Source organism: Rhagoletis pomonella, unplaced genomic scaffold, assembly GCF_013731165.1.
Source record: "Rhagoletis pomonella isolate Grant_MI unplaced genomic scaffold, Rhpom_1.0 Rhpom_scaffold_00012, whole genome shotgun sequence".
Lineage (NCBI taxonomy): Eukaryota > Metazoa > Arthropoda > Insecta > Diptera > Tephritidae > Rhagoletis > Rhagoletis pomonella.
This window is the reverse complement of record NW_023458566.1, coordinates 7,303,161-7,316,864: the sequence shown is the minus strand read 5'-3', so window position 1 is coordinate 7,316,864 and position 13,704 is coordinate 7,303,161. Positions and strand designations below refer to the sequence as shown.

Here is a 13,704-nt window from a genome sequence, read left to right as displayed (position 1 = left end):
CAGTCCTTTTCATCCTCCTTGAAATCGCAGTCAATAATGGCGTCGCAACGTTTCTCCAGTGGTACGCAAATTTTCGAAAGTGGACAGAGGTACTCGTCGGCGCTGCAGTTACCTTGAAGATGGATATTAGTCTTTTTAGTACTTCGGCTTATCTGAAAGTATTTATGTAAATGAATACCCACCACAGTTTTCTTCATCGGTTAAGTCTTCACAATCAGCTTTTCCATCACAAATGAGTATATTAAGTGATCCTTTCAGGTAGTCGCGACAACTACAATCGTCCTCGTCAGAGCCATCTTCGCAGTCTAGCACACGATCACAGCGATTTTTCACCTCGACAATTTGCGGTATCCTGAAAAGAGGATACGTTTAAGTTAGAAGGGCAAAACCAGTTAACTCGTGTCTTCAAAAATGACCCTTAAAAAAACCATTCCCTAACCGGGTCAGAAGCCAAACTCATAGTAGACACAATATAAGACTCTCATTGATGGGAATTTTTCAAATACCCTTCAGTCGTATGAAAACTTATACACTGTTTTAAGGATGAGGTTCATGTTGGAAAAAAACCCGGCTAAACTACTTGAGAAGACCTGAGAGATCATTCACGAACAACTGCAATGAGTCTCTTTACTTACTAGCTGATCTGCATCTGCCAGGTTGCTCACCACTGAGCACAACCCGCAAATGACCATTCGCAGAGGACTAGAAGGTCGCTGAAGGCCTGTTAAAAGGATCGTAGATAGGAATATAGTAGAAACATACATAGGAATCAAAACGTCTATACACCAGGTAGGTTAACCGACCACGCTCTTCAGAGCATCACGAGTACAGCTGAAACTTCGAACGAGAACCAAGAGGTGGCTATGTGCTACCTCCTGTACCTTGAGGCACAAACAGCTAGAACCATTTCTGCAGGTAGAAAAAAATACACTTTTCTAAAGAAGTAAAATTAATGAGAATTATACTTGATGGAAAGCTCTCTTAGAACCACTACCTGCATTAGCCTACGTTTGGCCCTGCTGAAAGCTTGTGGGTAGATGTACGAAAACATTTCAAAACCATTCTAACGTACGCCGGGCCATCTAGTGGAAGGAACCAGGCATGAAGTCCATGCAGGCCTAGCTTAGCAACGACTAACCTGTGTGAGAAATACTTGTGAAATTAAAACAACATCGACGGTGACGCTCGAAGCCCTTCTAGATCTACCTCCCCTTAACAACATGATTAAGGAAAAAGCTTTACTGTTCAGTGCAAGACTCATCTCGGAGACAGTGCAAAAGATAAGAAGTTACTGCATCCATTCACTCTCAGGGTTATAGAACAAGAGAAGCATTAATGCATTCCGAGGTATGGTTACGCCCACTACTTTAAGGTATTTTTTTCCATTTAGAACCAAATGGGCCAATGAACGACGAAAACCCCGGAAGTATAGCCAGCAGCAGGTGTCTATAATAAACAACCCATAAGCCAACTTTTCACTAACATTTGGCAAGTTAACTGTCTTTCAAGCCGAGTTATACGACACTGTACTATACCTGAGATAGTATGACAGTAGGACGGTACTACTCGCCTTGAAAGCCTCCTGGATTTGGAATGTCCTCAGCTTTTAATATTCATCAGAAAGGATTTTGCAGGGATTCATAGGCCCAGGACCTTTCATCGGTCCTCCATGGAGCTCCGTTAGGCGAAAGTATTACATCTGACAGGAGAAGGAAGCGCAGCATTACTGGGCAAATAAAAAAGTAATAGACAGGCTAATCATCAAGGAAATAACTATCAACAAAGAGAACTAAAGCACTCCTTCACCTTACTAGGCAAGCCGTTAGAAGCACCCGCCAACCTGCGAGCTTGGGAACAGGAAGCAGCAAATATACTGCGCCACTGTGAAACCTTTACTGGACGCAGATATCGCTTTCTAGGATAACCGTACCTAAATAGAAGCACACGCTCTTAACATCAATCATCTAAAAGGAACTCGCGAGGTTCCTTAACAATGCGTAGATGAAACTACACCTGTAACCAAAAAGAGGTTAATTTCCAATATATCTTCCTTGGTTGCGGTAACTAGGTGACCTGTTCGCTCTTCTAAATATCAAACCAATCTAATCTAAGGATGAGTTCGCGTGAAATGAACCTTTGAAAATCTTACATCTAATTATTAATTATGCGGTATGTTTATGGGCCACTAATGTATTAAAATGCAGATGCTCGTCACTCTATATTCGCAGTGCAAACCCCAATGGACACAAACTTGACTAAACCTAGACGTAACTCCCATTTTATCTCACCTCTGACATATAAATTTCCCAGGTATTGTTGAGTTACTCAACTTTCTTGGTTTCACCGTAGTAGTCACCGCAGCTGTAATGCCCTCAGTTGTCACAAGGCTCGTCGTTTCCGACCTCAACGTAGAGGAGAGCTTAGAATCATTAGGAGTTGTTGTAACCAAATTTTCAACATCAAAGGATTTTAGGGATACCGTTGTAAGATTACTGGTTGACGAAGTGTCAGTAGTAGTCTCCATCGTACTTGTTTCCATTGTTGTTATTCCGGTGGTATTGGATGGACTGGTACCAACTGTCGAGGTTATGCTTTGCTCGACGGTACTGATTTTTGTACTTACTACCGTAGTTTTTGTACTAGCTTCAGTCAAAGTAGATGCTGACGACATAGTTTCCGAGGCTGTCACCTCCGTTGTAGGAGTATCCGTCGTAGAAGGCTCCTCGGTGCTAGTCTCCGTTGTAACAGGTTCTTCTGTGGTGGTATCTATAGAAGTAGGAACCATAGTACTGGCTTCCATTTGTGACACCGCTGTGGTAGTTTCCGAAAGTGCTGATTGGGCTGTACTCATTTCCGTAGTACTTTTACGTTTCGTACCAGCCTCAGCCGTGGTAGCTGTATTTGCGCTGGAATCAGCTGTTACTATCTGCGTAGTGCTGCTTCCGTTCGATTCACTAGCGTTTGTTTGTATTCCTGTAGTACCAGGCGTCATTTTATTTTCAACACTCTCATATTCAGAACGCGCCTGCGTAGCTGAATTTCCTGCTTTACAAGGCGGTGATGTCACTACACTCTCAGGATAGTAATCACTCTCGGTTGTGGTGGATATGTTGTGCACGCTGCCAACCATATCTGGTATGAAATTGTAAGTGCAGCCAACTTCATCTTCGCCACCTAAGCAGTCTACAACACGATCGCATCGCCTTTTCTTCGCTATGCAACGCTTGCCACCCCATACACAGATATAACCAGGACACATTAAGCGTGGTTGTAGTTTCGCTGGGAATTTCATCGCCAATTCTATCCAGTCCAAGTAAAGCGCCACACGTGTATATGCGCCGAATTCACCTGGACGCGCACAACCGTTACCATGGCTGACTACACCCGCCAAGTACCATTCGTCTGTATTATTGACACTGCGACAGAATAACGGGCCACCAGAATCACCCTGGCAGGCATCACGTCCGCCACTCACATCACCAGCGCAAACATTCTCGGACTGTCTATCGTCTAACTCGTTGCACTGCTTTCGGATCGGTACAATAACTTCACGTAATTGGTCACCTAGTAAAAAATTATTAAATTTACAAAATTTAGAAAATATATTCTCAACCTCATCACGCCTACTTACTGCCGGGTCCTTTTTCACGCACCGCTCCCCAACCCACTACCGTACATAGCGTGTTCTCTTTCGGTCCCCTAATCCAGTCATCTCCTGCTGTGGTTCGCCCAATATCTGGTAAACATATTGGTTTTACCCAACGATTAAACGTTAAGGGTTCACTCATTTTCAGGAGCGAAAGATCGTTACGCATGGAGCGTCTCTCGTATGCTTGATGCACAATGATATGTGATATTGCACGAATTTGCGTGGAGCTCGAAAAGCTAGATCGACGCAACAAGCCAGCGTGTATCTCGTAATAGTATTTGTGATAGTTTATGACACAGTGTGCGGCACTGATGATCTGTCAGATTAAAATGTATATTGGATTATCCAAATTTTTATGAAAAATATAGTAGTAAATATGTACTTGTATAGTTAATAAAGTATGTCGGATAAAACACTATTTGTACCGCTAAATATTTATCAATAAGTATAGGGTCAAGTATTATGAACTATCCCGCCCTATAGCTAAATAGATACACTGGCGTCTTGGATGACGAAATCTTCAGCTTTAAACTCTTCCTGGACTGGATATCTATCGACTCTCAAATTGGTCCTTCCGCCTATCTTCATTTTTTAATTGCCACTAGGCTCGCACCGAGCCGTCATTTTCTTAAACTGAAGATGGCTTCAGCATGTAATTGTGGCTGATATTTCATCAGCACAAGACACCAGGCTTATGCGTCTCAACTATTTGGGCCAAACCAGGATATCTGCTTTGAACACTCTGCTAAGGTTCCAGCTAATGTGTATTGGAGGTTTCTCTCGACTGGCGGAAAGGATTCCCTTCACACACTCGAGAACGGGGATCGCTCTCTTTTTGGAATACTGCTGATATTCAGCGCACGAAGTGCCAAGGCCCTTATAGACCAACGTTTATTAACGGCAACAGTGCTTCAGACACCAGCCACCAATGCGAAACGTGTTGAAGAATATCGAAAACACCTCTAATTTTTCTTAAAGACCGAAAATGAGGAAGCAGTCGTGCGCTTAAAATTAGGGACTTTAGAGAACTCTGTAAGATTTTTTAACATAACCTTATTTTACAAAATGATAATTTAGATATATCGTCTTATTTGAGCAAATCTTTTTCCTTTTTCTTTTTTCTACGTTAAATGCAAAGTGTGCAGAGGTTTAGAGATTATATTAAATTCTTACATAGTTCGAGTTAATCACCACCTCGGATTGTAATATCTTGCTAATGATCATCCTAAAATAATAATCTCTTTAGACGCCAACTAAGCTAATTTTATCTTCGGAGCGTAGTCACATAGAAGTAAAAATAGAATTCATTAAGTCTTTTTCGCTTACCCAATTTTCAGAATATATTGTACCGCCACAATGAAACTTCCCATCTCTGTATATCGCAACAACAAAGGGCCACTGCATTGCTTTACTGTAACTACCGCCCACAATACGTCCATTTGATACTTCAGGCAGCTCTTCCTCTTTAACTTTCTGCATTTCAGGCAATAAGGTCCTAGAACGCTTTCGACGAAAGGGTGTCTTCACTTTCTTCTTCAGCTTGCCACACTCAGTTTGTGAGCACGTAACATAAGCAGCCTGATCTAGCAGATTATCGTCTGAGTCTCGCTGCTGACATGATTGAGGAAAATGTGCTTGCCCGACCAAGGTGGGTTCAATAAATGGACCTGGTAGCGTAACAGAGCTAAAAGTTACATTTGGGGCGCCGCTACGATCCGCCTCATTAGCGCACGCATCCTGTGCCCACTTTTGCGCGTTATTGCACACTGGATACCACTCACCACGGTAGTTGTGGAAGAGAAAACCACTTGAACTGGACACAGCATGTGACTAAGGGAAATATAAAAGTATGAAAATTAAAAGAGGAATACTCTTTCCGCTTGCCCATTTCGTATGCTCACCATGTGATCCTTCACGTCTTTCACAATTATATTGCAATCCAGTTCGTCGCGTCCATTCAGACAGTTCATAATACCGTCACACTTTTCCGTTGCACTGTAACACATGGACAACGTCGAACGATTGAATGCGGCATACTCCTCAGGACTGCCGTAGCAGGAATAAATCAAATCATTGCAGCCAAAGCAGCCCAGCTCATCCTCTCCCATCGGACAGTCGGCGTATCCATCACAAATACGATTACTAGCCAGCCGATCTATGCAACGGCACGCTGCCTCATCGCTGCCATCGGAGCAGTCAACAAAATTGTCACACCAAGCGCTTTTCTGAATGCATTCCTTACCGCCATAGCAGCCAGTCTGTTCCGGCGAATCGCACTTGAAATGATCCATGTGACCCAAGTGGTCGGGTACATTCGTGTAGGACGCGTAAATGATATCGGTCGAAAGATTCTGCGCGCTAGTGCGCATCTTAAAGTTGGCATTCGAGAAACCCATGCCATTAATGCTGCTACTGCCGCTGCCAAGTCCACCACCACTCGAGCCGCCAGAATTATTATTTCCATTGTTCTGCATGTAGGTGCAAAAGAATTGCTGCTGCTGCTTTCGTGGAGCTGCATTCTTCGTAAATACATTTGGAATATTACTTTGACTGCTGAAAAATAGGCGCTAAATCATTAATGAACTACAAAGGTGACACTGTAGATATGGGGGCTACTTACCCGCCACTGCCTGTGCCGCCAGTTTGACCAAAGAAGTTGCCAGTTGGTCCAAAATTCTGTGGTACAAAGAAAACGCCATTTGGTGTGTTGAAACCCATGGGACCGCTACTGAACCCACCACCAGGCATACCGTGAAATGCTGGTGTCCACATGGGACTTTGGTTGGCTAAGCGGAAATTCGCAGGTGTTATGTAGAAACAGATTGGTATGGTGGGCATGCCGAAGTTGGGATTATAAAGAAACTGAGCTGTGGCCTTCATCGTCTCGCCCGTTACCGGGAATACACCTGGTGCACGACTTGTGAATTGCGAGCCTGGTGCTGGCGTGAAAGCTGTTGCATCTTTGTTCGCGCCCTTATTGCGTAGACGCTTTGCTACCTGCTCACACAGCAGCAGAAATTGTGCGTCTGAAAATATTTGCGAGTGAGTTACAATCCATTAAGTCGATTTCGCGCACATCGCAAAATATTCGGAAATACTTTACCTTTAAAGCTATTTACATTCGCCGTATTTAGCTTCGCACCATATTTCATCATTGCCTTGAGATCCGCCGCATCGAAGGTGTCAATTAACTCATCCTCCTGTTGCTGTACCACCAAGCCCTTTCGAAATAGTTCCTCCCACTGTTTTGGATGATACGGACCCGTAGTTGTCAGACTTAGATTCTTGTTGTCTAACCTAGCGTCATCGTGTTTGATAGGCTTAAAGCCATGCTGGCCTTCGGCGCTTTCAAGCATATTCTCCACACTACTTGGATAATCTAATGGATGCGCTGAGTCTTTGTCGCCGGTACGCGTTTTTTCATGATCTTGTTGTTGTTGAGGTGTAGTTGACGTTGTTTTGGGTGTTGTAGCACAGTCTCCACCATATGTGATAATGACGTCTGAGGTGTTCGTAAGTGTAACTGAAAAGGATGTATAGTGCTTGTGTGGAGCTATTGTGCTTTTGGCCTCATTTTCTTCTTCGCTTAGAGCATCGTTTTTTAATTTACGCAGCTTATCTTCCTGCATCTCAACACCTTCCGTCATCTCTTCCAGTTCTTCGAATATATCGCGTGTTGACGAGGGCGAGGGCGAGGGCGAGGGCGAGTCCGTGGTCTTCACAGTCATGGTAGCAGTAGTTATAGTAGTGGTAGCTGTTGCATTGTCATCGTTTCCATCTATAATCCAACTAAACCTATCCGGCTTGTCTTCGGCTTGGCTTGCGGGTTTTGTTGTCAATTTGGGAGTTGTTGTTTCTTCGTTGTCGTCGCCATCTAAAATCCAAGTTATCCTTTCTGTAACTGCTGTTGTATCTGCCGGCGTTGAGCTCGGTTTAGTCGTATTAGCAACTGCAACGTCTTCTTCCTCTTCATGATGTCCGTCTATGATCCAACTGATCTTTTCCGGCTTTTCATCTACGGGCATCGGCTTAGGCGTTTGTGGCCTAATCGATGTGAATGCATTTGTTGGTGTAGTTGCATTTGTTTCATGCGGTTTACCCGTTGTTTCAGACATTACAGGCCTATCCAAAGGTATTGTTGTTTCATTATCACTTTCAAATCCATCCAGTATCCAACTTATCTTATGAGATTCATTTTCTGTGTGCGTAAAAGTGGTGTCATTATGTTTCTTCTCAATCTCTGTCGGCGCGACTTCGCCGCTGTGGTGGCCATCCAAAATCCAGCTTATTTTTGCGGGTCTATCTGTCGTCGCTGTAGGCGCGCTTTCGATTCCTTGCGTTAGTTTCTCAGTTACCGCCTCCGTCGTTGGTGCACGCGTGGTAGGCAACATTTCAGTTACAGGTGTTGCTGTTAACGAGCCAATACGTATTGTTGTAGCCATTTTCTGCTTTTCCCGATCATTTGCCTGAAAATGTTCATCATGCCCATCTATTATCCAACTATAGTGTATACGTTTGTCATCTGCGGTAGTACTTGAATTTCTCTCTTTACTATCCTCCTCTCCAGCGACCACCGTAAAGCTTGTCTCCGTCGTTGAGCTAATGAAGTCTTCCAGCTTTTCTCCACTATGCACATCCTCGTCTTTGGTTGAGAACTTTTTATCCGTGGAATCCTTTGATTCGTGAGATGTGGAACTATGGCTCCGTTGCAGCACTTCGTCGTTTTCATTAAATATCTTCTTCATTTTATCCATTTTATCACTAATTTCTTTGGCTAAGTTGTAGAGCTTCATAAAGGCAACCATGCATCCATTGCTATTTATCGATTCCTTCTTGCAACGGAAATATTCCTTCTCGAGTTTGCCCAGCTCCATTCGTGTGCGCTTATTTCGTACTTTCGCATAGAGGCTATCGAAATCGGGCTCACGTTCCAGAAATACTGAGTCCAACATACTTGACAGAGCTCTTCTTCCGTGTCGGTGGCGAAAAAATCTCGATCGCAAATGTTGTACGTCTAGACTTTGATCATACTGACTGACAGGCAATGCATCAGCGGAAGATTCTTGACCAGTAGCAGTTATAATTTCTATATTAGGGGAGTTCGGACCCGAATGTGTGAGGGTGGGATGACTTTGGTGTTTTCGATGTTGGATATTTAGCTCCTCAATTTGACGAAGCTTATCTACATAAATATGAGGGAATATTGAATTTTCATACAGCAAATCATATACATACATACATGAGTATGTGGATGTATTTGTGCCCAAAACTACTCACCCATTCTATCGAAGACAATTGCATGATAGACTATGATCAGCATTAATAACACCAACATTATACCCGATATGGCCAGTATTCGAGTAAGCGCCGTCTTAAGAGATTTTCTTTGAGATCGTGTGCCGAAAATGTCATTATCTAATGCGATAAAAAGTAAGAATAAATCAAAATGATTGCAACTATTTATACACAAACAATAGCATTTTTTCAAGTTTTCGTATTGGATCCCATCTGAGATCACTGGTGGAACCAGCATAGCAAGTTTACTTTGACCCAAAAACTCTTAGTCCGTTAGAAACTTTCAGGTATGTAGGTATGGATATTAATTGAACTACAGGAATGCATTCCTAGAGTTAAAGTCCGTCGTCAATTCAGACTCTTACAGTCTGGAGTGCAATGGGGTATGGTCGTTCTTCTTGGTATGCAATTTCAGTTGCACGATCATTTAATCCCAACTCCTGTAACCCCGTTCGCGCTCTCTGGGTAACGTGAGCAACCCATGGGGAGCCTTGATTTACGACAGAAAGAGAGGGACCTTCGATGAGGTCACCCCGACTTATTCGATTTAGGGGCTTAGTGAAGCGTCTATTCATAGACCAAGTTCCAGGTTGTGCGGTATGCTTAAGGCCCGTCACCTAAAACGTAGCGGATCGAATAAGACTTTATTATTTTAATGATGGCCACGGCAAGTGTTTAAAAGAGAAGATGCCTCTGTTCAGCTGGTAGACATCCTAGCGAAGTTTTAGGCTGACATCAGTGCAGTGCACTGTCAACTAAGAAATGCGATGCACCTTGCTACGTCTACTATCTTTAAAGGAGCGAAAATTCGGTGTTGGATTTGTGGTGTGAGAGAGGTCCGTTAACTTATTGACTGAGGCTGATCGACGTTTGCGTTCCCGAAACTTGGCAGAATACAGTACCATATTCCAGCTTAAAAGAATTCATACATGGCTGTATGCATGGAGGCGGCTCGTGTGTTTTCTGTGTGGTGTTCACACTTGCCTGGCTGTCAGGTTATCTGGTTAAAAATTATTTTTTATAGTGTATTTTATTGTTGCAAACTTCAAAAAATAATATAACCACATAACTAGATAACTTGATAACCATACGGGTGTGAAGAACCTCAGTAAAAAAAGAGAGATACCGAAATATGTGAGTACTAAGGACTTGGAACGCTGGCCGATGGAAGAACCTTCCGAATATTTTCATGGAAAATGACAATATTCGATGAGGCGGCGCTTGGAGTATTCAAGAGAAAGATTTTGGGTAAGATTTACGGGCCATTACGCATTGGCGATGGCGAGTACCGCAGACGAAGGAACGATAAGCTGTATGAGCTTTACAACGACATAGACATAGTGAAGCGAATTAAAATACAGCGGCTGCGCTGGCTTGGCCATGTCATCCGGATGGATGCCCCAGCTCTGAAAGAATTCAACTCGGAAACCGCTGGATAGAGCAAAGGAAGAGCGGGGCCCCCACTACGATGGAAGGATCAAGTGGGGAAGGACTTGGCTTCACTTGGCGTTTCCAATTGGCGTCAGTTGGCACAGAGGGGAAACGACTGGCGTGCTTTGCTGAACTCGGCCAAAATCGCTTAGGCGGTTACAGCCTCAAACAAGAAGAAGATTTATTTAAGCAAGGGCTGCATTTTCAAGTCTCTAACGACTGCTTTTATAAAAATAGGCTTCATGTGCGGAATTGGTGATTCCATAACCAAATTTAATGAATTAGTTTTTATTTTTTAACATACATATGTATGTATGTACATTAAGACGTACTCAGAACTATAATTGAATAAAGCCTAACCCTTTTTGGCAACGGCGTCATCGTTTTTTGAAAGCTTTAGATTTATAGTATACAAATAAAAATTCAGGAATAGTAATTCCAAAATTAGTGATTGTATAAATTAAAACGGGTTTGTAGGCCAAAACTGTTTAATGGCCCATTGTAGTCCTGAGCGACATAAAGATTTTAAAAATCGAATATAAAATAAAAAAGTTAGCACAAAAAACTCCGATTTAGCAGTTTTTAGCGGGAGCCAAAAAAAAAAAATTTTAGATACTTTCAAAATTTTTTCTCGACATACACACTTAAGTGCTTAAATAAAACTGACACACGCTAACTTATTTTTCTTTCATATGTCGTGATACTGCTTAATGCACATACATACATACATATGTTGGGCTCTTTTTATAAGCTTTTCATTGTAATATTTGTATTTGTAATATAATTCACATACATACATATGTATGTGTATATGTAGTAGTAGGTATCAACCACTAAACTCTTAATTTTTATTAAGAAATATGAAACATTTTCATTTAATTTTATTTTTATTTTTTTCTTTGACAATCGCTAAACATTGCATAGACAATATTTTTAACTCAAAGGCTTATTTACTTGGCACACATTCAAACTTTTATTTGGACACTTAAATGCATTGGTATTTTTTTATATGCGCTTTTTCGTATACATATGTACGGACATACGTTTTTTTTTTTATTACAAAAATCACTTGCATTCATATGAACGTATGAATGTTATATTAAAAATACGGGTGTATGAATTAGCCCCCACTGAATTAACCCCCACCGGGCAAAATGACTTAAGCCCCACCAATTTTACAACGAAATTAAAAATGGCGGAAAGTGGGGCTAAAGTCATTTTCGTGGGGATTAATTCATTTTTTTTCGTGGGGATTCTGTCATTTTTGGTGGGGAAAGATTCACTGAGACATTGGTGGGGCTTAAGTCATTTTGCCCGGTGGGGGTTAATTCAGTGGGGGCTAATTCATACACCCTAAAAATACACCTACCATCGGATATTTGTTTTATTTTAGCCATCATCTTTCAAAATTCATTCAGTTATTCCAAAGGTAAATTTACTAAAACTGCGAATATCCATATATTTATGTACGTATGTATTTTATATCAGGTATATATTTAGATCACACTGCACATTCAAGAATCAAACGTTGCTATTCTGCCTTTTGCAAAAATTCGATTTATGCATAGTTATAATTTTTTCCAGTTGCAATATAAATATTTATGCACAATAAATGTAAACACATACATATGTAGATGTATTCATGCATGTTCACTATTTGCAAAGACATATGTTTCTATGCCGTCACAAGGATCAAATTGCACTTTCATTGTAAACATATTTCATTCACAACACAACACAACACAACACACTTTCATTAATCCAATATGCAATTGTAGATATGTATGTATGTATCTCCTGGTCTACATATGTAATCCAAATCAATGTAATCCAATCCCCGGTGGGTATGTAGCGCTTATAACCCAATATATGCACATACATATGTATGTAGATGCACAATTTAAATCCAATTCCCGCATTTAGACCGACGACCAATCCAAATGCAACCAACAACCGACCGACCGACCGATCACTTCCGTTTGAATAACGCGATGAGACTGTGGTCGGTAACGGCAAGCAACTCTGCTTTTCAATCATTTCAAAAAGTAGAACATCGCTACAAACCACGGCGAATCGACCCAAATTTAAATACTCATTTTTGCTACAACTGCTGAATTTTACTGGTAATTAATGAAACTCAAAATTTTTTTTGCATTTTTTTTTTTCAATTTGAATGTGGATTTTGTTGAGGTTAGCAGTAAAAAAAAAACTACATACAGTTGTCCACAAAATAATAGGAGTGGGATATTTTAACCTGTTTTGGCTATTTGTCTTTAGTTTATTTAATGTTTCGTATTTTTTTGTAAAAGCCTAGCTGGTAATACAACAAACACCATATAAATTTACATTTTCAAGTTTGTACAAAAATTATAAAAATTCTGCAAATTTTCACCAAAATTTCAAACTATTTAACCAGAATCTTTAGAAAATATGTTGGTATGCAGTTTTGTAGCCCATTCAATTCTAGTCTGAAGAAGTGCAAGTTTCAAGCTGCTAAAAAATTCCGTTGATTTTTGAGAATTTTTTCGGTTGAAGGTGTTTCACGTTTTTTCCATACAAAGTATGTTCGACAATTTTCTTTTATATGGGGACAGTGCCAGCAAAAAAATCAACGGAATTTTTTAGCAGCTTGAAACTTGCACTTCTTCAGACTAGAATTGAATGGGCTATAAAACTGCATACCAGAATTTTCTCTGAAGATTCTGATTAAAAAGTTTGATATTTTGGTGAAAATTTACAGAATTTTAATAATTTTTGTACAAAGGTTGAAATCTGAATTTATTCGTTGTTTGTTGTATACCCAGCTTGACTTTTGTATAAAAATAATAAACATTAAATAAACAAAAGACAAATTGCAAAAACTGACCAAAATAACGCACTCCTATTATTTTGTGGACCACTGTACATACATATACTAAATGCTCGCTTATTGATTTTCGCATTTTATGTAAGTGTGGAGTGTTGTGTTCTTTTGCATAGGTTTACAAGAAAAAATGTCAACAATATAAAACTAAGTGCGGGGAGACACTCGTTTTATTTAAGTATGAAAAATTCTTTTTTCACAAGCAAAAGGCGTACATACTTACATTAGGGTGCTTCACTCTCCATATCTACAATTAAAAAAATAAATCGGTACAATTTTTTCATTGGAATTAAAAAATCTAGATATTATTTTAGAATTTCTGCCAAAATATTTCAGAAAAAATATCAAGATTATGCGCGTTTTCCCTTCGGAATTAGAAAATTTATTATATTTCAAGGCTTTGGTCCACCCCAAAAATCTAGTTTCTTATAAATAAAATAGGTTTAAAACAATTTTTTCTCCAAAA

At 40.6% G+C, this 13,704-nt stretch overlaps 1 protein-coding gene across 1 annotated transcript in view; it reads right to left on the bottom strand.

Annotated features, from left to right (window-relative positions):
* Window positions 1-9,182, bottom strand: part of LOC118747561 (serine protease nudel) — a 14,115-nt gene extending 4,933 nt beyond the window's left edge. The window contains exons 1-9 of the mRNA XM_036481610.1: window positions 8,927-9,182; window positions 6,753-8,831; window positions 6,270-6,675; window positions 5,551-6,199; window positions 4,976-5,479; window positions 3,632-3,965; window positions 2,289-3,564; window positions 183-352; window positions 49-112 (exon numbers count right to left, since the gene is read on the bottom strand). Coding sequence (XP_036337503.1) covers window positions 49-112; window positions 183-352; window positions 2,289-3,564; window positions 3,632-3,965; window positions 4,976-5,479; window positions 5,551-6,199; window positions 6,270-6,675; window positions 6,753-8,831; window positions 8,927-9,182 — 5,738 coding nt within the window. The remainder of the gene's footprint in view (window positions 1-48; window positions 113-182; window positions 353-2,288; window positions 3,565-3,631; window positions 3,966-4,975; window positions 5,480-5,550; window positions 6,200-6,269; window positions 6,676-6,752; window positions 8,832-8,926) is intronic.
* Between the last annotated feature and the right edge of the window lie 4,522 nt (window positions 9,183-13,704).